The sequence below is a fragment of the Protomyctophum parallelum genome (genome assembly GCF_964188405.1).
Source record: "Protomyctophum parallelum genome assembly, chromosome: 6".
NCBI classification, from domain to species: Eukaryota; Metazoa; Chordata; class Actinopteri; order Myctophiformes; family Myctophidae; genus Protomyctophum; species Protomyctophum parallelum.
The window spans coordinates 26,878,585-26,902,384 of record NC_139701.1 but is presented as its reverse complement, the minus strand read 5'-3'; the positions used below and the strand labels follow the sequence as shown (position 1 = coordinate 26,902,384).

Genomic DNA, 23,800 nt, shown 5'->3' with positions numbered 1-23,800 from the left:
GAAGAGCGTGTGGAGCTTGTTGCTGGCGGTCCGAGCCGCCTTCCTGGCAGGGGAGGAGCCCAGGAAGGACTCGTCATGGTGTCTCTGAGACGCGTCAAGGTTGAGGGGTCTGGAGAGAGAGGACGAGGTGGTGGGCCTAGGCCTCGAAGTTTGGGGCTGGTCGGGACAGCCGGGCTCGGAGGTGTCGACCAGGGACCTGTCTTGGTGACTCTCGACGCGTGAGATGCGTCAGCTTTTCTCCCCGTCCGCGAAGCAGAAGCAGCAGGGGTAGAGACCAGAGGTCTCGAGAGCCTGGCGAGCAGGCAAACCATGCAGCGAGAGTGACTGTCCTCAGGGGACAGCAGGTTGCTGCAGTTGCATGAGAAATTCCCGGTGGCGTTCCTCCTCGGGAACCCGGGAGGGCTGTTGTCACCGCTGCTGAAGGTCCTCCTGGGTCTGGTTGTGCTGTGTAGCGTCACCGCCAGTAGCCATGTTGCCTAGTGTAGTTTTCCAACTGTCCACTGAGGTGTAATAAGGCTAGAAAACTAACCAGGGTCTTCCGACACAGGGAAGAGTCTTGTAGGTCAAGCACAGTTGTAGCTTAAAGAAGGAACCAGCAGTTCAAGACATTGTAGAAGCACTTCTCCTTTAAGTTATAATATAAAAATTATAAAAAAGGAAAAGTGGTGGTGGAGTAGAAGAGTAGGACTCGTGGTGCTCCACTGAAAATCAGCTGTCTAAACAGAGACGACCACGTTGTGAAACTGTGGTGGCCAGAGAAGCTGTTTAGTTGCGTGAAAGAAAAGGCGCCGGACTACGGGAAGGCCGCAAAGCCTGGGGCTCGCGTAGCGCGGCCGTCGGGCTGGTGCTGTTTAGGTCTGACGACACAGAGCGATGCGGCGGTTCGTCGGGTAGTGCGGGTTGCGTAGAGCAGGCCTGTGGCCTTCGATAGCAAAAACAACCGTGCCAAAGAGAAGCTAGAGAAGCTGTAGTTAACGCCTGACGGCTGGAAACTAGCTAGTGTCTAGCGGAGCTAAAAGGCTATAGCTGCATTAGCGGGAGCTAGCTAACCTAGGAAGGCTAGCGAAGCTGCGGCTGGATAGCAAGCTAGCGTCGTAACCCGGCTACGGTGGTTGCTTGTTGTTGGTGGCGCTAAAATCAACGCCTAGCGGCCGAGGATTAGCTAGAAACACCGGTAGCAAGCGAAACAGCGTTGCAGCTTGCTGCTTATGCGGGTTGTCTGTTGCCCGGGTTCTGTTGCAGTTGCGACTGAAACATACCCACTGAGGGTCCTCCTGGGTCTGGTTGTGTTGTGTAGCGTCACCGCCAGTAGCCATGTTGCCTAGTTTAGTTTTCCAACTGTCCACTGAGGTGTAGTAAAGGCTAGAAAACTAACCAGGGTCTTCCGACACACGGAGAGAGTTTTGTAGGCCAAGCGCAGTGTTCTCCAGAAGTCTGGAGAAAAAGTAGCTAGAATCCGCTAGATCCGCTTGAAGTAGCTAGAAGTCGCTAGAATACAGCTACAAAGTGGCTAGGTGTAGCCAGATGACGTTAGAAGTCACTATAAACAGCTACAGAAACACACACCAAGAGCCAGGGGCAGTCAACAGTAGCTAGAAGCAACAGGAGTAGCTGATAGCAGCTAGAGGAGGCTAGAAGTAGCCAGAGGGCAGCTAGATAGTAGCTGGCTAGTAGCTAGGGCCTTTCGGCACGGAGCAACGTGCGTCGCCGATCTAGCGCTAGGCCTTGCGGCCGTGTGGGAGCCTGTGATAGCCGTGGAACGGGCTTCCGAGCCGACGGGGTCTTACGACACAACGTGGCGGGAAAGAACGTGGGTCAGCGCGGGCCGAGGGAGTCTGTGAAAACTGCGTTTTAGCTAGTAGGGTCCCTCAAGGTTTCCGACGATAGTGTAGAGAAAACAGGGGAGAAAACAGAGCTAACTGGGGTTGCAAAGCGGAGGTTTATCAACTCACCGTTAGCAGAGCAGTGCAGGTTGACTTCTGCGGGTCGCCGGGCTGAACTTCTTTCCGACGAGCGGCTGTGTCTTGTCTATCGTCGGCTGGCTCTTGTTCCACGGTCCAGGCAGGGCTTCGCGGCTAACGCGAGGTCTCCCGACACTGGTTAGGCTGAGCCACAGCTAAGCTAGCGTTTGTCAACAGCTAGGCTAAAGCTAAGCTAGTGTTAGCCAAGGCTAACGGGGCTATGTCCGAGAGGCTTCACAGCACTGACAGGAAAAAAGCCCCTTTTTTATTGTTTCTGAAACAACGTTTCGTTCTCGTGAGTGTAAGACCACCGGGTTTCCACCGCGAATTCCAGGGTACAAGTGAAGCACTCGTCCAGGGGGAATAAAAGTCTCAACGGAGTTATGGAAGTGGTAGTCTTAGAAAATCTGTGTTAGCGCAGAAAAAGGCAGGAATGACGTCTTTTCCGGCTGTGTGCTGCTTTATAGGCTCTGGGCGGAGCTTGCAGCCACAGTCGTGACAGACAGCTGCACGACCCAATCAGTATTGTTTCGTGAGTATATGGATTTATTCTGTGTTGGCACCATGGAAATGGCGCCACCCTTAGGCGATTCTTGAGCGAGATGAGCTTAGATAAACTCTGTTATACTATTTTGGTGTGTGTGTGTGTGTGTGTGTGTGTGTGTGTGTGTGTGTGTGTGTGTGTGTGTGTGTGTGTGTGTGTGTGTGTGTGTGTGTGTGTGTGTGTGTGTGTGTGTGTGTGTGTGTGTGTGTGTGTGTGTGTGTGTGTGTGTGTGTGTGTGTGTGTCACATGAGCTCTTCATTTTGAAGTGTTTGCTTTTCCAGACTTAGCCTACCATCCGATCAGTTTCTCTCTCTCTCACCCTCCTCTCACTCACTCTTTCTCTCCCTCTCTATTTCTCATTCACTAACATCCCTGACGCTATCTTAACACACATAGTGAAATACATCCTCCAATTACACTAATAACATCCACTGAATGGGATTGATTGACCCTGAAATGAAAATGCAGGCTGTCTGCCAGAAATGCTGCATTGGCTATTCAAAATAGCAGATATACAGCTCCATCTCAATGAAGTAGAATGTGAAACTGTCATATATTCTCAATTCATTGTGCATAAAGTGAAGTATTTAAAACGTTTTTTTTGTTTTAATCTTGATGATTATGGTGTACAGCTCATGAAAATCAAATTAGAATATTTTACGAGACCACTAAAAAATATATTTTTTAAACTAGAAATGTCGACCATCTGAAGAGTATATTAATGCATGCAGTTAATTCTTGGACTGGGATACTTTTGAACAAATTATTTCATCAATGGGGGGCGTGGCATGGAGGTGATCAGCCTTTTGTCACTGTTGAGGTGTTATGGAAGCCCAGGAGAAATAAGGACAGGGGGAGAGTTGGAGACGCGGAGTGCTCTGATCACGTTCAAGACAGATATATCTCCATTCAACGGTGTTACAGAGAGACATGCAGCTGTACATCTCCTTACAACCGTGTTCTACCAGATTTTGAGAGAACAGAAATTTAATTATTTGAATGGGTACCCGGTAACCAAGCATTGTCGGTTCGGTACCTGCTTGGTCCGGGATCCGCACGTAATTCTGACGGAGCATTAGTCCGACATGCGGGAACCGCTCGAACATACGCTGCTCCCGTTCTTGCGGTTATGGTTAGGTTATGGTTTGAGCCAGGTAGGTTGTCGTGTCAATGACTAGTCTGAACTAAGTACTGCACAAGGTTCCGTACCCACCCCTAATAGAAGCTTGCAGTGGTCATTAGGAATGTAATTTGACCTAACCATTGTTGATGGTTCAGACTTTTTGGACGCATCCATCCAGCGGAAAACAACGCTGTTGGTTTGAACTAGAAATATGACTTTGATGGTTTTAATGGTCAGTAAAGTGGTGTAGTTGGTGTGTGGAAACGGGTGATTGAAAGTGAAATGTTCAACTTAAAAAGGCCATGGAATGCTCTTTTGCCTTTTTATGTCCGCCCCACATTGAAATGAACAGGGCCAATATGGCAGTCTTACGTCTCTACGTTGAGGATTGTATCTTTATAGCCTCATATCACGCAGAGGCAGCTGATGGGGGAATTACACCTGCCTGTCCCAACGACCCGCGCTACAGAGGCTCATTTGTTGGAACCAAACAAACACTTGTTTCACAGGTGTCATGTTGCCTCTGCAAAGCAAACCAGTCGTATCAAAGGGAGAATAAGGTGTGTGTGTGTGTGAGGTAAAGTGCTTTTCAGTTTCTACTTCTCAGACCCTTCTGAATGTAGCATCTGTTAGTATCCCACACACCCCTTTTCTGGTTTTCTCCCCCTGCTCTCATAATACACATTTACGTTGGATAGAGAGAGTGGGAGTGAGATTAATTTTGCAGATGAACAGTTCACATGACACAAAGCCCATAGTTCATGTACAACTAACTACCTGCTGTCTATCTTTCACGTGGTTTGGAAGGACGGATAAAGGCAAAGATAAAGGTAGTTCTGTGGAATTACTTTGATTATAGGGCAGTGGAGAGAGTCAGCAAATCAAGAACAGAGGAGGAAAACTACAAAATCTTTAAGGCCTACTATGGCAAAATGGTCAACTAACATGTTGGACTAAAAACATTGAACTACTGCTTCAAAAATCAATTACATGTAACTTGTTTGTTGTTTTAAAGGTAGGGTAAGTGATATAACCTTTTAAGGTTAAAGCACTACATTCTGATAGTAATCGTTGTTATAGAGTGTTTGTTCAGCGCTTTAAGAATCAGAAAATACATTTTCAGGTGGGTTCAAAAAGAGTCAATCTCATAGTGTTCCAGTTAATGGCGTTTTATGAAAAGGCTTCCCAAAGCGAAAAGGCAAAGAGCTACAGGGAGTTCCTAGGCCGATAACGGCACCTGTTGCTCTCACAGTACTTACTGTATACATAGGGGAACTCCAGGGGTGCACTGGTCGCTTCGCGTGACACTGCAGCCTTCCATTCGTTTTCTTTTTTGGTAGGATCACACACATGCACGCTAGAACGCGCTCCCCTCGATTCATGAGCCAAGTACCCAAATGGCTACTTTGCATAACAAGTTTACAGATGAGTATGCAAATGTGTCCACACTCCTCAACACAAAAATGTGGTTACAGTAACGCTGCAAAAAGAATGCCTCAGCCACCATCGAAGAAGACAAAGATGCTCGTTCAAAGCAAAAGCTTTTTTGTTTCAGCTCCTATAATTCAAGGCATTCCTTGAGAAGATTTACAAAGACTGCCTTAAATTCGAGCATGGGTTTTGGCGTACAGTCACATCGGCACGGAATTTATGAAGTGATCGTAAACGGCTGATCCCAGCATATTTTTGGTCGCAGCTTTGATAAATGTCACAGTTGAAACAGACGTAATTTAAATAACGCCTTAAATATTCCTCAAAACGCCACGATTTTACGGCATGAATAACCGGAATATGACCATACAACGTATGGAAAGCCAATAAGATTAAGAAAAGGGTTTCCAAACACTTCTCGCCTCGCTGCCTGTCATGTGTCGTCCCCCCCCATACACACACACACACACGCGCAACTTGCAAGCCCAACTATGTGTTGGGCTTGCATTTATTTATTAAATAAATAAAGATATATTGGTAACCATGATTACATAATAAATAGTAGGCCTACATGCTGTCTGTTTCCCTTCTACATACGTTGTTGACTAACACCTTCACATCCCATCTTCATGATTGGATAAGTTGGGACACGCACAGCCGCACATGCATGCTGCTGTTTTGCATAAATAAAATAAAGGAGTGCATCTCCTCCTGTCACTGTGTCCTCTGTTACTGTGTTCAGTGACACCATGTTTATGAGTCATGACAGATAGATAGGCTGTGAATTTATGAACGTTTATGGAGTGATGAGTAAACTGGTGTGTGGTGGGCTGGGTGGGTTACCTATATCTCCCGATGCGGTCTCCCGATCGGCACAGTTTACTTTCGAGCGTCGTATCGGGTTTATCCTTAAACGAGGAGGTTGCACAGTGACCTAACTCCACACAGACCTACTGTACTGTTACTGTAGGCTACAGTACGGCAAGGGAGACTTCACTCTCCACCTCCAACAGTTCTCCAATGTCATAAATATTTCAGCACAGGCAGCGCCACTCCCACTTAAATCCTCACATGTATATGGCTCATGCTGCAAAGCACTGTTTAAATTAAGCAAGTTAAGCATCTAACTAACTTGTAACATTGTTTTTAATTGCTTGTATATATCCTATCAATTTCATATGACATGCATTTACAAAAATAAATCACAAGGATTTTTTTATTAGTTTTATTATAGCTAAAAAAAATCATGTTTAGATGCCTGTGACAGCCTGTCAGCTGGTCAGACAATGTTGCTCCCAAAACGGGCGTACGACGGCTCAAGTTTTGGCGTGGCTTACGTCAAAGTTCAAAGTCACTCATTTCGGCGTACGTCCATAATCGCGTTGATAAATGAGGGCCTAAAACTAAGCTAAAACATTTCCTATTCAAACTACTATTTATACACCGCAAGGAAGCTCTTTCGGGAGGAAAGGGCGGTCTGGTGCCATGACGCTCATGGGTGGCAAACATTTGTGGATGGATTTGCATGATGGTGAAAATGGTCTTACCTTCTTTTATACCTTGTAAACCTGTTTGCGCATAAAGCACAAAAAGCTCATAATCAGTGAAAGGTAGGTCGTTTAGGCTTTTCGGGGTTTTAAATCTAGTAGCACTGGCCAATCAAATCTTGATGTTACGTTTGTGACCGGATTTGGCCAATCAATTCTTTTTACGTTTGTGACGACCACCCACCGTCCACCCATAAGTCAATTTAAAATATATTTCATTATTCATTATACATATTCATTTGAGTCTAAAGGAGCATTTATTCAGTGTGATTAATTTGCATTCATTTAAATTGCCATGAGTACATCAACACAGCACGCAAATATTACTATATTATTTGTTTTTAACAATGTCGATTTCTTTCCCTGCAAATAAAAGCGTCTACCTGTATGAATGAAACACCACCAATTACAAATGAATAGTTCATTTTCTGATCATTTATTCAAAACGTTCCTGGTGGACCTTAAGGCCTGGTTTATACTTGTTTGCGTGTCATGTTGCACACTGAACATAACCTAGTGTACAAACAAACTGCTCGCACTGACTTCAGCTCCCATATTGAATTGTGCAGTGGAATATAATGAGTATACAGTAGTAGGCTAAGTCAGAGCCAATGCTGACACTTGTGAAATGTAAAGGTACACACACAGGGGAGGGGGGCAAGGGTGGAGGCTTAGCGCCCCCTAAGCCCCCCCCTCAAAACAAGCCCAATTGACTGACTTATATGTAAACCAAGATTTATTAGCCCCCCCTCTAAATAGCTAGCCCCCCCATAGCACCTCCAGTCACAGTTTTCTAGAGCCGTCGCTGCACACACACACACACACACACACACACACACAAAACTACTGTGATTTAGGAACAGGTGTGAGGAAGGGCTATGGGGGTCACTATCTAGCTCAGCTTGGACCTAGTAATTTAGCTGAAGTGGGGATTTGCTCCTCCCCGCTAACGGGCAATACAAAAGATCAGACTTGAAAGAGGAGAGAGAACAGAGGGACGTGGACAGTTGAACCAAGATGACTGGGCCTCTGTTATTTGAACCTTCAGTTTTGTCCAAATGCCCACTTTGACTAGTCTTTACACTTGCTGTAAGCGTGCATGTGTGCGCACATGAGTCTTTGACTTGAGTGTACCGCAGTCGAAGTTTGTGTGTGCATGCTTGTGGGTCTGTCTGCGTGTCATTGTTTTTTAGTCTGTATGAGAGTTTTTTTATGTTCTAAAACTTTCCCTCCCCTTTCTCTCTCTCTCCCTCTCCCTCGCTATTCTCTCAAGACTGCATTTGCTTGTCTTCTCAGCATGAGTGTTTAATCTTTTCAGGCCGTTGAATTGGTCCAATGAATGAGCCCCCAGCTCCTTCTCTCTAGGAGCCCAGGAGATTATTCTAAAGCTCTAATCGTTGAGCAAACACAGCAGTGCTCTCCCTCTCCCATTCTACGGAGGCCACAATATAGCACAACTTCTTCTTTCACTTTCCCTCACGCCCAGTGTTTTTTTCTTTTGCTGCATGTAGCCTAGTTTACCACTCCTCAGAAACTAACCCCTAGACTAGAGTACACCTTCACAGTGATTGGTGGTTGCGGAAGAAAACATCATCCCACAACCGAAGCGGGGAACAATTTTTTTATTTTTTTAAATTTGTTTTAAGCAATGTCATTTAGAAAGCATTATCTCCTACATCATACCCAGGAACCTTTTCTGTTTGTGGCTGTGTTTGTTTTTTAATTAGTTTGCCAGTTGTGAAAATCTTCCTGGCTTATAATTTGGTGTCAATATCCTTGGATCTGGAGCTTCGTCAATATTGTCTGGCCCTGCTGCTGCTACCCTGTGCAGGCCGCTGGCATTTGGTGTAAAATAAATAGAGTGATTTGTCTTTTGTTTTCTCCACAGCTTGGTCACCTCCCAGAGAAGTTTTATTTACACCACTTGATTTTATGTGGTATTTGCTTTTTTTGCCAGCTGCGGACTTCCTTCCGTCGATGGAAGTGATACCGTCTTCCTAATTGTGTCTTGTACATGTGGTGTGGAAATTAGTTTTCCTTGAGGGTTCACCCATGACGGTACAACTGGTGTAGGAATTAAAACCCACACTGCAGATGTGTGCAGTATAATAATAATAGTAATAAAACTTTATTTGTATATTAACACATTTCATGACATGAAATGCAGATCAAGGTGCTTTACAGAGTAATGGAGAAAAAACAAAGATGTGGATCAGCGTTTTTGCATCGTCCAATGACAGACAGGCTCTGATTCATGCAATATTTCTAAGGTGAAAAAAGGCAATCTTGGTATCATGATTAATGTGTGAATTAAAATTCAATTCTGAATCAATATTGACCTGTAGCTGTAGCTGATCATCAAATCTTTAAACCTAAATTCCAGATTTTATCCCTGATTACAACGATAATAATCTTCCTTCTCAGTTTTCGTGAAACCCTGGGCCCCTTAAACTTTGCTCAGTAGCTCCCACGAGATCACAGAATTTACCCAACCTACTTTGCTGTCTGCGCTCGACGGACGTACAACCCTGACTGTGACACAACACAGGAATCTCACAACAGGACTTTTATTGTTTAGAAATGATAACGTAGGTCAAGCTGAAATGGGCAATACATAATTCATAATGATGGTACCGGTAGTTATAATTCACAACCAGACTCGATTGACTCCTTGTTGTCACATTGTGTACACTAATTGTATTTAAACTAAAACATTACAAAAGTGCATGCTATATACGGTGTTTGAGTGAATTGATTGGTTATAATTTCCTATGTGTTGTCAAGGTAAAAATTGTACCATGATGGCACGTCATTCAGAGTGATGCATAATAATAATCTTGCAGATTTATTTAACCCAATGTTACCTAACCTTGTTAAAATGAGGCCTTAACCCTGTAACACCCAGCGTTGCAATACTACAACATATTTTAAATAATGAATTAATTATTATTATTATTTTATGTTTTTTCACCTAAAGGTCGTCATTGCTGTTCATTGCAATGCCATTAGTCATGATATTTGCATATAAATACCCCCCACAGAGGCTGAAATTCACACAAATAGAAAATCTCTGGACTAAGTAAAATAACTGTTTTTTGTGATCATTAGAATGTCTAGAACATGTTTTATTCATTATTGTGAAAGATATCCCCCAAATGTAAATTATTAATTTATTATTATTTTAATAATTATTACAAATAATTGCCTCTGATAAGTCCTAGTAGTAAAAAGTAGTAAGGTTTTTGCAAGTAGAAATTAATCCGGGCTTTACAGGGTTAACAGACGACAATAAGCAACAGCATGCGCATGCATACCGGCAGCACAAGAACCCTGCCTCATCATAAGATGCAATGGGAAAGTTCTAATTGCACTCACATGTAAAAAAATGCACCATCAAACTTTCAGATGCTGTTTTTCTCCCAGTGTGGAGGAAGAATGATTAGGATTTTTTTTGTGATCTCTCGCCCTTGAAATATATAATCCTTGGTTTAAGTTGTGTTTGAACAATAATAGCAATTCAAATCAGTTGTCCTCAAAACCGCACCTCCAGTCGCTGTCATAAGAACGGAGGTGTGCTCATGAAGAGCCTGTTGGTCCATGGCTGCACGCGCACCTGCAACCCATCAAGTATAGATGGTTTGAAATTGTACAAATAGTACGAGTTCAAATCAGTTATTATAATTATTATTATTTTATCTATGTCTTTTACCTGTATCAACTTTCTATAATAGGCCAATGTGAAAAGGGTGCCATTTCTTCTTATGCCTTTGATGGCAAGTGGAGGATTTTGGCATTTTGTTGCAAAAATGTGTTTTGCAAGAATTCACCTCTTGATGGCGCTATAACAGGCCAATGTGAAAAGGGTGGGATTTATTCCTCAGCCTAGTAGGAAAATGTACGTAAATGGCATGCTGAGTTCATGATTTGAGGGTTTTTGTTCAAAACGGGCCAATCCAGCAAACTTTGGAAGCCAATGATAGCAAATTAGGATGGAATATGAAATATCAGACAGAATCTGGAGGAGTAATAACAAATCATGTGTTTTAAAGAAGTCAGCCTCCTGGTGGCACTATAAAAGGCAGATGTGAAAAATGCAGGGCAAAAGTTTTTCCTTGGCCTCTAGGGAGTGTGCAGTTTCACACGCATTGGTGCAATTATAGGTAAAAATGTGGAAATCTGCCTCATATAACAGGCGCTATGACAGGCTGTTCAGGAAAATTTCAGAGGTTCGTCATTTGCATCCTAGTAGTGTGCATCGACCGGGTTAACGGTGCCGGAGATTAGCTGGTAACGGACGGACGGATGGACACGCGGACGGACACGGTGGAGACAATAAATAGGAATAATATTAAATCCTTTCCTCTTCCCTCCGCTCCACAGAGAAAGCTGCTGGCCATCTACCTCCATAACGACGAGAGCGTCCTCAGCAATGTCTTCTGCTCCCAGATGATGTGTGCAGACTCCATCGTCTCCTACCTGAGTCAGAACTTTATAACGTGGGCCTGGGACATCACTAAAGAAGCCAACAAAGCAAGGTACGAGCTTCAACATTCAGGGTTTTTCGTCTCTCACACACACACACACACACACACACACACACACACACACACACACACACACACACACACACACACACACACACACACACACACACCTGATCTTTGAACATTCAGTGTATTTTCTGTTGTCTGGATTTTCTCTGTGTGTTCTGAAGCATTTCGAGCTGCAATGAAAACAGGCAAACAGGCCTCAACAGTGACATCTGCTGGCAAATTGGGATGTGGGATTTGTGGACTCACAAATGACTTACAGTCATCACAGTCCACAGGAAAATCAGAGCTCTTGTTTGAGCCAGAAAACCCCAGACCACAGAAAATCTACTGAATGTGAAAATCTTCCCTTTTTTAAATGTAGTGCAGGGTTGAACAGGGGGAAATCCTGGTGTGAATTACATCAAATGTATTAATTATTGTAGCGGGTTGAGTTTTAACTGTTGCACCCCTAACATATTTCTTGTGTAATGAGATTGGAATGTGAACAGCTTCTTTAAATTTACTATAAGAGAATACCATAACAGGTGATTATAAAGCAATATCAACATTAATGAAATTCCAAAGAATGGCATGATAGTAATGGTTGCAATGCGTAGAATTGTTCCGTTCAATATTCAGATTAATGTCATGCCATCTCCAAAGATGACATCTTAATTGCTGCCATGCAACCCTGTCATCCATCCTTGAAGCCTTTCACTCTTACTCTCTTGTTTTGTGTTAGTGTCTCTCTTGGGTCTATATTCACGCTCACTGGCAGGGGGCGGGGGGGTAGGATGAGGGCCCTAACAAAGGGCGCTGTTTGCATGATGAGGCCCCTGATTGGTCAGTCTTGACTAATCTGTCTGAAAAGATGTTGTGCTCCCCTCAACTTTGAACATCTTTATCTTTTTGCTCAACAAGGTGGCTTTTCGCTCCACTTAAGTCTATGTTGCCTCTGAGTCTATATAGTTCTTGAGGCTGTAAACCGGGACTACAGTAAAGTGCAGTGGAGATATTATTGCACATTACTTCTTGTACACCAGGAATGACAGTTAACACAAGTTGCAGGACTCGAGAATCAGTGGCCATTCATGAATATGAACCATAGCCTTCACTGTAAAGGTCATACTTTTTATGCAATCAGAATCCATTAGGATTCTCAAGTTATCCCATCGGGTTGGATAGCAATTTCATATTGCCTCTGGCCAGATTGACTTGAGAGAGGAAAGCAGAGAGAGGGGGAGATGGAGAGAGGTACATCAATGTCAAGTCACAATTATTAACACCCTTATTTTTACAGTCTGGAACACAAACTTCGGGCAAAAGAATGTCATGATTGAAAAGAAGATAAATGTTTTTTGTATCGATGGGGCTCTGTATCATGTATGGTATTATGTGATTGCGCATTTTTGAAGTGATACATGTCAAACAGATGCCAGTGTTTCCTGCAGGAAAAAGCTTGGGGAGGCACTCAGGGGTACACTGGGGAGGCACTCAGGGGACACTGGGGAGGTACTCAGGGGATACTGGGGAGGTACTGGGGAGCCACTGGGGTGGCACTGGGGGAGGCACTGGGTAGGTACTGGACATTTCATATCACACACACACCATGATTCACTAGCCCCCTCGGGAAAAAAAATGCAGCTTGGCATGGCGTGATTTATTTCAAGCATGGAGCAGCGCCATGCCAACAACATTGTGCAGGAAACCCTGGATGCCATCATAGTTGCCTCGTTTAGAGAGATCTCCAGATATTGGCACTGGGATGATATTGGAGAGAGAGAGAGATCAGTCTTGCTATTTTACCTGAGAGCCTGGTTGCATTCTCTGGGCCAATTTCTCCCTGCTTCAGATTGGATTTTACTCTGGCAAACTCTCTGAATGTAAACAGGAGTTACAGGACCATCATCAAGTTTGAGAAGTCACTCTCTCTTCCAGGCTGTTTCCTGCAACCTGCCCTTCCTTTGACCTTTTGCGCCCCACAACATGTCATCTTTTTCCCAGTCATGCAAATGGTTGATTAAACCCATTTATGTCCAGGCTGGACCTCGGCTCTCCTTGCCTCTCTATGCCTCTTAATACTCTCTATCCCTTCCTCTCTCTCACTCCCTTTCTCTCCATTTATTTCTCTGTCTCTCTCTCTTCCCTTCTCTGCCTTGTTACCTCCAGAGTTAAGCCGCCCCCCTGGTAGGAGCCGTTTAAGAAAGACTCTCCCAACACTGACCTCACTCCTCCATTATTTCCTTTAAGGATATTCCTTCCTTCATTCCATTCTCTTTTTTCCCTTTCTCTCCTGTTCACCCCTTTGCTTTTTGCCCCAGCTGAGCCTTTTTATTGCACATTAAAAGGCAGGCAACATCTGGAGCCTTTCATCGCACACAGCTAGTCGCAGCTTTGCTGCTAACGCATGCATGCACGCTTATATGCATACACGCACACACACTTTGGTTCCCCATTCTCACGCTCCCTGCTTGATCCAGAGTGACTGGTGATTGGCGTCAATCACAGAGGCTGTTTAAGGTGTCCTGGCTCCGTGTATGTGTGTGTTTAATGAACCAGCCGCTACTGGAATGTGCCTGTTGGATTGCACCTCCATATTCTCACAGTCCTCTCAGTAAAACGATTAATTATGCATAAACCAGTTCTACTCATGGCATGCCAGCGTAATTGTCACCCACGGGAAATGCTGATGACATATCTCACAGATGTGCTACTGTCATGCGTGGCAATCAATTCAAACTACCCCACACGCACATTGAAACTCTTGCTTTCAGTCTTGCCATTAGTGTTGATTGTCAACATGAGCGTAGTCTTCATACGTGTCTTTACACGTAGTTGTAGTATATGTCAGTATAGCCAACGGGGGTAGTCTTAATACACTTGACTATCTTCCTGACTTCCTGAAAGCTGAAAACATGATTACTGTCCGAACAGAGGAGAACAAGTTATTTTCAAATAAAATGTCCATGTTGACTTTAAGTGTGTGCTACATAGTGAGCACAGCATCCGGTTCCCATACATATTACCATACAGGTGGCTGGCTAAAATGTTCCCCTGCAGTGCTACTGTACAAGTCTGACTCTGACTCATCAACTGCCCAGTGGAGCGAATTTCAGGCCCAACAAGTCGACTCACATCTTCAAACGTCACTTTGATGGAGAGAAACGTCAGCTTGACAGTGTGGGTGAAACATTAACTAACTTTGGCTACCTTGATGTGCCATGAGAGATGGAGTAAGGAGGGGTGGACAAATTAGAACCCGTCAATCACATTAACCAGCCAACTGAAGCCTGAAGCTCGTGGTTGCTTGCGAGTGCCAAGGGTTCATGTATTTGTGATTTCCGTGCAGGTGTTTCCTCTGCATTGAATTCCTATAGAGAAGTGCCACAGGGCCTGGTTACATTCTTTACCATGTTATGTTATGGCTGGATGAGGCTGAACTGAACTGTTCACCTCAGCTCCCGGTACAGCATGACTTCCTGCTGAAATTGATGCTTTGTCAATACTTTTGTATCTAGTACTACGTATATCCCAAGTATGGTGTTTTTCTTATTGCTTTGTGACAGTGGATACAGGCTACATCTAGGTTGTAGCCTGTATCCCAAACAATAGTTTTGTTGTTGCACAATGATATATATATTTTTTTTTATGTGGTGCATTGACTCCTTATTCTGTAGGTAGGAACTTAAGGAGGTTGGGTTATGTTTAATGGGGGAATTAAGATTGGGTTACTCTCCAAGGCAGTGCTCATTGTTGCCTGGTCTTTCATTAAAGGTTAGAGTCTACGTACCTCTGGGCTATTGTTAACCAGGGGTTAAGTCTTTACAGGGAAAAGTGTCCGGGACAGATGATCATTAGGAATTGGGGGAATCAACTGCTTACCTTTAAAGGCGAAGATCATCAAACTTTCTAGACGCGTTTGGTTTAAGTTAGGTACTTCCCCAGAATGTCTTTCTTCTTGTTTTCGGTCCTTTGAAGCTATTCATACTGTTGAAGTTGTTGCTTCTAAGTTCTACCTGCCTCATTATAATATTGATATTGGAGCAATGGGCTCACACATTCGAATTTTGCAGTCTAAAAAGTCAGAAAGTGTCTCCTTGAACTTTGAATTAATGTGTTCTACCCCCACACCGTTTGCCTCACCTCCACCACCCCCCCCCCCCCCCCCCACACACACACACCTTCATCCATACTGAACCTCCATCCCTCCATTCTATTACTCCTCTATTTTATCCTCCACTTATTAAAGTAGATTGTATTAAAATGTGGGAGAAAAAAAGCCAATCTATATTTGCATTCGGTCTATAGCAACTCATTAATATTATGACATTTACAGGGCCTCGTCTGCCTGCTACCCTTTTCCTTCCCTGAAATGTTAATTTAAAAAGTTCTGTCTTTGTAATGGAATAAGAAATTCATCTTGCCCTATCAATTCTGGGTGTCTGGTGAGGAATACTAATTTGTTCATCACTGACAGAATGAGAAAAGCAGAATTGCTTTTAAAGTCTTTAATGCCATGCGAGTACTGTGTATTCCTCTTTTGTGCTGTGCATGTGAAATTGCACTGTGTGTGTGTGTGTGTGTGTGCGCGCGCCATATACTTGATGTTGCTAATATTGACAAAGACAACAAGCAAGAAAGAAAAATTGATAGTTTTAATTGCTTTGCTTTTCCTTACAGACTACTGACCATGTGTACGAGGCACTTCGGCAGCGTTGTGGCACAGACTATACGGACGTACAAGACAGACCAGTTCCCCCTGCTCCTCATAGTTATGGGCAAGCGCACATCAAATGAAGTTTTAAACGTTATTCAAGGTGATTTTTGACTGATTATTTTTACAATTTAGGCATTTAGCAGATGCTTAATCCAGAGCAGAGCGATTTACAGTAAGCAAGAACAGAAGGTAATACATCAAATACATAGAAATAATCATCCAGAATCATGAGCAGCTAAGAACCGAATATCTAACAATAGACACATTGTCTTAATAATTACAATGAAAAACATCACACCACACTGGTGTATACATCATGGAATGACTGTAAATTGCTGACTGTAAATTGCTTTAATTACTGATATTTGTTTAATCTTTCATCAGGCAATACGACAGTGGATGAGCTGATGATGAGGTTAATGGGGGCGATGGAAATCTTCACAGCACAGCAACAAGAAGACATCAAAGATGAGGTGATGCATGGAGCAGTCAGGGACCTTACAGTTAAACTTAGTCTGTGTAGCTTGCCAAAATATCTGATTTTCAACCTGACACAAAATGCTCTAGAAAATCTGTTATTCTGACCTCGCAAAAAGTGACACGGTATTAATTTGACTGTGTGACAAGGTATAAATTAGGCGTTAGGCCCAGATGAATTACCAGATTATGTCTGTTGAAAGTGAATAAAATGTTTTTACCACAGTTAAATTAAAGGCAGGAATTTTATTCCAGTGATAATTTCATTATCTGTTGTAACTGTTGTAGTCAGTTATCTATATCTATATAACTGGATAGGCCTTATGTATCTGTAGCCGTAGGGATAAAACAAGAAAGGAAAAAAGAGGCCTAATATCGGGCCATTTGAACACTTTAGTTATTTCTCCTGGTTATGGCCTGGTCTGCTGAAGAGCTAAATGGCGACATGCTGGGGCAGATCAGGGAGCATTGTTGGCCTATGGTGAACTTCACTGAGGAAAGGATGGCAAACAGAAAATACATAGCATTCTCCAGAGTAGAGTACTGTGCAGATGACGGTCTTTGGTCTTTGAATAGGCACAGGATACAGACTCTTCTCTCATTTAGCCAGTGTGTGGGCAATCCTGTTCTGCCCTCTGTCTGTCGACTGCTTCTTTTAATCCAATAGAATGTGGACAAACACCATTGAGAGCTCCACTCCAGAGAAGAAAGCAAGGGAACAGTGGCGCTAGTCTTTCATGTCGGAGACAGGAATCTGGGACAGTAGGGACGGGGAGGTCCCCTTGGTGTCAAAGACTTTCACCTGACCCCCTGAATCACTCTTGCCTTTGTCACAGGCAAACCGTTAAAGTTCCCTTCAATTAAACGTGTACTCAGTGACATCAAACAAGGGAAAGAATGGCATTATATATTGCTGTCTTGCACTCTTGATGAGTTTTGGTTAAGAGTCAGCTGTGTGGGTACTATGGGAATGTGTGGGTAGAGACCTGCAAATGGCGGATTTAGCCGCGGTTAACTGCAGTTTAGGGTGGATTTGGGTCATTAAAATATATTATAAATTAATATTGGATAAACCGTGGGTGAAATAATGCGGGAAATAAATTAATGGCATCTATCTATAGGCTTATTATAGCTTTTAAAACACACAAAATCTCGGCAAAAGTTGCGGATTTATACATTTGAATAATAAATTAATGCGGTCAGATAACGGGCGGATTATAAATCTACTAGAGAAGTCTACTCAAGCTTCACTTAATCGTACGCCGGGTGTAAACATGAGCCGATTTTAAAAGTCCACAATGCGTTGTTGATGCAATGCGTTGTGAGCGTGTAGATTAGTTATATTTGCCACGCGACACCAGCATTATAATGAACGTCAAAGAATAAATCAAGCTGCCTCGCACCACACCGCTCTGCCTGATATCTGTCAAACTTGACTGACTGACCACAGAGTGACACAGTGCACCGCCACCCACACACCTTCCGGAGCATAGAGTTATAAGTCTCTGAGTCGGCTTTTGATTTTAACTTCAATGCTATGTATTAGAAAGCTACAGTATTTTATATTAAAATTATATTCAAAGTTCAATATGTTCGAATCAGTCGAATCCACGTGGTGTTTTAAAAGGAATATTCAACTGTCATTTTTGGCCAATTCTTGCAGCACTAATGTCGAGGGACTGCATCTTCATCGTCTAACTTCTCGCATAGAAGGTGTACAATACAATGGAGTCACTGGGTACACTTCATATAATATTTAAAAACTAATTTCTGTGTCATTCCCTTGCTTTTCATCTCTGACATCTCTTTAGTTTGCTTTTGTCAGCTGTACAGTAGCTAGGCCTACCGTAAATCATACCATATTAGGAGTTTAACAGTTAACTAATTAGTCAGCCAGCCAGCGAGCAAGCCCTGTCACTCAGGCAGCTCCACTATCTTGACAATGTGGATGTAATGGTTTTTATCGTGAGCATCGCTTGCATGGGAACCGTGTTTGAGGAATGACTGTTGTCACAAACAACCTTGGGGCATGGCGTTCACAGATGGGTGGATGACTGAGTGACAATAATTCTCTCTGTGGTTGTATTTATTATTACTAATACTGTGCCTTATGTTCACATAGGATAACTGACATGCTATCTGTCAGAAAACCAGTAACTGCGTAAAGTATCCAAAGTATGCTCATTCCAGCATCAGTGGTGAGTTCACATAGTCGCACACAGGAGTCTTTTTTTTTTAAAGTATGGTAATTATTTATTGTTTATTATATAGGATTTTAGTTGTATGTCTTATGTTCCAATTAAATCTCCTTTGATGCTCAATCATTCATAAATTCATAATCCCTTACGATTGAATTTTGTCATTATGAAATTAGATATTCACTCCTTCCCCATGAATGCAGTCAGGTGTGATAATTTCCCAGCTGTAATCTGTCAGAAAGAGGGAAATTATGTGTAATGCAAATAGATCCAGCACAGAATATATATCTGTGGACAAAGTGATGGTCCAGCAGTGATGGAAATAGCCTGCATCCTTAGACTCACTAAATTGAGAAAAGATGTCACCCTCCGGGGGTCCTGGGATGCAATACTGTACTTGGTACTGTACTCTAACGTCGTTGAAGTAGGACTCATAAAACCTCCCTGGGACCCATATAAAAGACCACCCCTGGGTCCCGGGACCCATTACATTGAAAACCTATTTACATCACTGGTCCAGTGATGTACCCTACTGATTTTAGTGACCCTATTGTGATTCCTCTAACGCCACCCTTAGGCCAAAATACAAACAAAGAAGGGGCAGCCATAGCTGAGTGGTTTTATTTATATATATATATATATATATATAATTTGCTGTTTACAATGTGTTTAATATACACATTACAAATCTTGTCATATTGTAATGTGTTTATATTTTAGCCCAACTGGTCAGTGCAAGGCTGTAAGGATGGCAATGTTGGTTGGTTCAAAGAACTTTGTCCGTATTGGTGTAGCTACAGTAGCATGGTTTTTAGACTCTTCTCTTCTAATGATATGACATTTCTTATTTATTGTAGCAAGAAGTATGCGTCAAACATGGACTAATCTCAACTAAATTAAAGCATTAATTTCACACAATGGCAAATTAGCTTTACTAGTCATCTAGTTTTTCTTCATGCCCCATACGTCTATATGTTTTACTCCTCCGCACTCCCAGGCAGACTCAGACACGATCACAAATGTCTACCAACCCAGACATTCCTGTCTGACAGTGTTTGACAGTGACTCTTGTGTCTGTCTGAGAACAGAGCAGCTGGACAGCCACATTGTCACAACATCTAACCTCACTGACTCCTCAGTCATTTCAGTTGTCTGTTTTAGATCACTAGTTTGTGTTGGACTGACTACTCACTATAGGTTGTCATGTGGGTGTCTTTTGAATCTGACCGCATTGGAGCTGTTTTCAGATCACTTAGCAAATGTTATGTATGGGAGAGAGGCGCATTTTATCCCAATGTGCCATATTTGTTAAAGGGTAACATACCTTTAACTCTATCGGTTAGTTTACAAATGTATGTGGGTACATGAGCTTGTGTAATGTAGTGGTAGTTGAGGCTAGCTTTTGGGCTTTCATGCTGTTTCATCTCAACACATTTATTATCTTGTGCTGTTACTGTTGGGCAACAGTGGTGTGCTTTTAATCTTCAGAATACGTTAATTTGTCAATTAAAAGTGATTTAAAGGCCCAGGCCGTAGCGTAACGGTCTGGGCACCGGACTGGTAATCCAGTCGCAGTGTGCCGCGGGTTCGACTCCCGGACCCGACACGGCCTTTACTGCATGTCATCCCCCCATCTCTCTCCCGTTTCCTGTCAGCCTACTGTCTGTCCCTTCAAAAATCAATAAAAGGTGTAAGCCGCAAAAAAAATATCTTAAAAAAAAAAAAAAAAAAAAAAGTGATTTAATAAGTGCTTTATATTACGATTATTTTTGTTAAAATAAATGTTACGTATTTGTCCAGAAACAGGAGTTTCAGGTTGGGAATGGGATACCACTCAGTCAGAAGAGAATGGATTGAGCATAAAGAAGATACATTTTGTGGGCCTCTCTCTCCTGATTGGCCTAGTATAGACCCCTGGGGGACTCCGGTCATCAAAGTATATGTTTAGGGTTTAAGTAGGTTAATTGTGAATTCAATCAGACCAAATACACGTTTTCCAGTAACAACTATTGTGACTTAGTTGCGTGACTTGGGACCAGTACATCATAAACGGTTTTGTTTGATTCCTTTGTCCCTCTCTGCCACTCAATTACAGTTTATTTTCAGTGTTAAATATTATACCAACCAAAAGCACTAATGTATCCGTTTTCATTTTCAATACAGTGTCCCTTCCATTTGCCCCAGTCCAGCCACAATTTAGCCCTCTGATCGTCACAATGGGCTCATCCTGTCCCAACCCTGCTAGCACACATTATAGGCATTATAGGCAGAAGAATCAAATGTCTTTATGCTATTATTAACACAATGGACACAGTTATTTTGTCCTGAATCTCTGTAAAAACCACTCTGTAGCCACAGCAGGTAAGGAGAGAAAGGCCTGTTGTCCCCTTCCCTCTGTACAAACAGGAAGAGGGTCTGGGAGCGATGGAGAATGAATGAGAGAATAAAAGAGAAGGGGCACTGTGAAAAATAGATGGGCAAGAGAAAGGAAACATAAAAGAGGCCTTGGATCTGGTAAAGGAAGTGCAGGACAGAGTGAATTCCTCTCTGGTACTCATTCATACCTGGTGTTTGTATGGGACCACAAACAACATTCAACATGCATCCCTCTCTTTCCCACCCATTGACTCTGCTTTAGAGGGTTTTTTTCTCTTACTACTGTATGTTGTCAGCTAATGACCCCCTGCCTCTCTAATGACCCCCTGCCTCTCCATCTCTGCCTCTTTCTGTCCTCCAGGATCAATATAATAATATAATATAATAATAATGACCCCCTGCCTCTCCATCTCTGCCTCTCTCTGTCCTCCAGGATGAACGTGAAGCGAGGGAGGAGGTGAAGCGAGAACAAGACGAAGCATACCAAGTGTCTCTAGAGGCAGACCGTAAAAAGGTAGTGCACAAAATCATACTTTAGTTTATAACATGCGTACATGTACATATATACTCATGGGTGCACACAAGTGGTGCGCCAGTGCACATGCGTCGTCAAAACGTTTGGTGCGCTGTAGATCAAAGGCATGGAGGCGCATTTGCGCACCCAACAGCTGAGAGACAGGGATTTAGAGAATGCTGACAGGCACTCAAATGAGACGTTAACGTCCTGTAAGTAGACTTAGAAATAAAACTAGTGTTGACTAATCAATACAAGTGGCTCTTATTTTGATGAGGCAGTTTCTGCACAGGAAGTCCGTTTCACTTGTAAACAAGCTACGATGGATGAGCTGTCAAAGTGCTAGTCGCTAAACCACGTTAGCGACCATATTTACAATATGAAAACTGTCACTTAGACAATGTAGGTTAACACACGCTGGAATTAATCATGGAACCTGCAGGCAGCATCAGGTGAGTAATTCATTGTATATGTGTTGGACGTTTGTGGTTGTGCCAATGATAAACGGACAGCTGCTACCAGTGGGACCTTACTGCTGCTTAACGACGATACTGGTTGTGACTAGGTGTACTAGTGTAGCTTTGCATCTGTTGCATCTGCCCGTGTGAAAGCAGCATAACGTTGTGGCAGGATATGAATGTCTGTACCCCCCCCCCCCCCGCCCCCCCCCCCCCCGCTGTGCGCACCATACTACATGGGCAGGTGCTCCTTTGAGTACTAGCCCAAAATAATAGTATGCACCCCTGTATATACTGCACAAGTCATACTTTAGTTTATAACATGCGTACATGTACAGTATATCCTGAACAAATCATACTTTAGTTTATAACATGCATACATGTATTCTGCACAAAATCATACTTAAGTTTATAACATGCACATATGTTCATAGTTTGTTTTGAGTTCAGTAGTTATTTTTTTTGTCAAACTAACCATCCCGTTAATAAATTGCTACTGTAATGGCATTTTTATAGTAGCTGCAATCCTCCCCTTGACATTTAGATTTTTGATTATACAAATTCCCCTGGGGTGAATTAGCGTATTTGACTCCTCTATGCCAGAGGTTCCCAACCACCGGTACGCAGGAATTCAGTTTTTCGGCCGTGAATATAACCTTCCAGCGGAGTGAAATAGAATCCTTGGCGTCTTTATCGCAGCCTTACTTTAACGTGCGTTCATGATCAAATGTTTCACAACATACTGTCTTATTTTGTCATGTTCACACTAATGAAACACTAAACGGATTATTATTTCATGTAAACATTCAAGTACAACTATCAGAAGATGTAACCCAGGTAAAGTAATGCGTCACTTTTCAAGTTTAAAGTTTTCCACCTGTCCAAAGTCATTTCTGATACAGACATAACCTTTTTTTAATCACCCTATCCCTGTTGATATAGCATATATTATGTAGTGGTATAACAATATATAAATAGCCAGTTCTGTGTCTCGTCATGGTACGATTGATGCACAATCAATCGTATTGTGCATTCAGAGTTATATTTGACTATGTTGATGAAATTATGAGTATTTTTTCTATTTCAGAGAGAAACCCAGGAGCGAGAGGAGGCTGAGCAGGTTCGTCAGGAACGCGTGAAGAAAGAGCAGGACGACGAGAAGGAGGTGAGCACCAAAAATGGCACAGATTTTCCACCCAAGAATCACATGAGGGATTTGAGTAGTAGCATGTTGAACACTATAATGAAATTCACTGGGTGCCAGAAATCCTATTCATTTTAACCATAGGCAAATGCAACCGTGGGAGATCTGGAAGGCCAACATGTTTGTGGTCTTTATTCCTCTATTACAAATGGATCTAAATGGACGTGTCAGGGTCCATTTAGTACCATTTGTACATTTGTACACTCTCTACACCACACACAGAGAGAGAGAGAGAGAGAGAGAGAGAAAGAGAGAGAGAGAGAGAGCTTTCCTAGCCTCCTCCTCCTCCTCCTCAATGGTTTTACTAACCTGTCTCAAATTGACCATCATAACTATAATCCACATGGTTAGTGTGTCCTTGCTCTCAAACTTGCTTGGAAATGTGCATATTGCCAGGAGGCACGTGGCAGGCAGCAGCTATGTAAATGATGAGCCTGTGCATTACTGCATTTCAGCCTATAACTTGACCGCATAGGTCATAGGAGTAAGGACCATTAATTAATGACAGCTGTGACTGTGCTGTCTGTGTCGGGCGGCAGGCTAGCTATCCAGCAGCAGGCTCCACTTATTACAGGGACATCAGTGACCCATTATGCTTTGCAGGTGTAGTGATTGCGTGATGATTCTAATGTACAGGATTCTATAGGTCACCACTTTTGGTGTGGCACACATGCTGTTGTTGTCAACACGTGCTAAGTAACGACAAAGATTGACAGAT

The 23,800-nt window shown here is 42.9% G+C and overlaps 1 protein-coding gene across 1 annotated transcript in view; it reads left to right on the top strand.

Moving 5' to 3' along the window:
- faf1 (Fas (TNFRSF6) associated factor 1) overlaps positions 1-23,800 on the top strand; it is a 103,164-nt gene that overhangs the window by 60,929 nt on the left and 18,435 nt on the right. Inside the window, exons 13-17 of the mRNA XM_083768005.1 lie at positions 10,987-11,141; positions 15,819-15,955; positions 16,240-16,328; positions 21,340-21,420; positions 22,966-23,043. Of these exons, the coding sequence (XP_083624131.1) occupies positions 10,987-11,141; positions 15,819-15,955; positions 16,240-16,328; positions 21,340-21,420; positions 22,966-23,043 (540 nt within the window). The remainder of the gene's footprint in view (positions 1-10,986; positions 11,142-15,818; positions 15,956-16,239; positions 16,329-21,339; positions 21,421-22,965; positions 23,044-23,800) is intronic.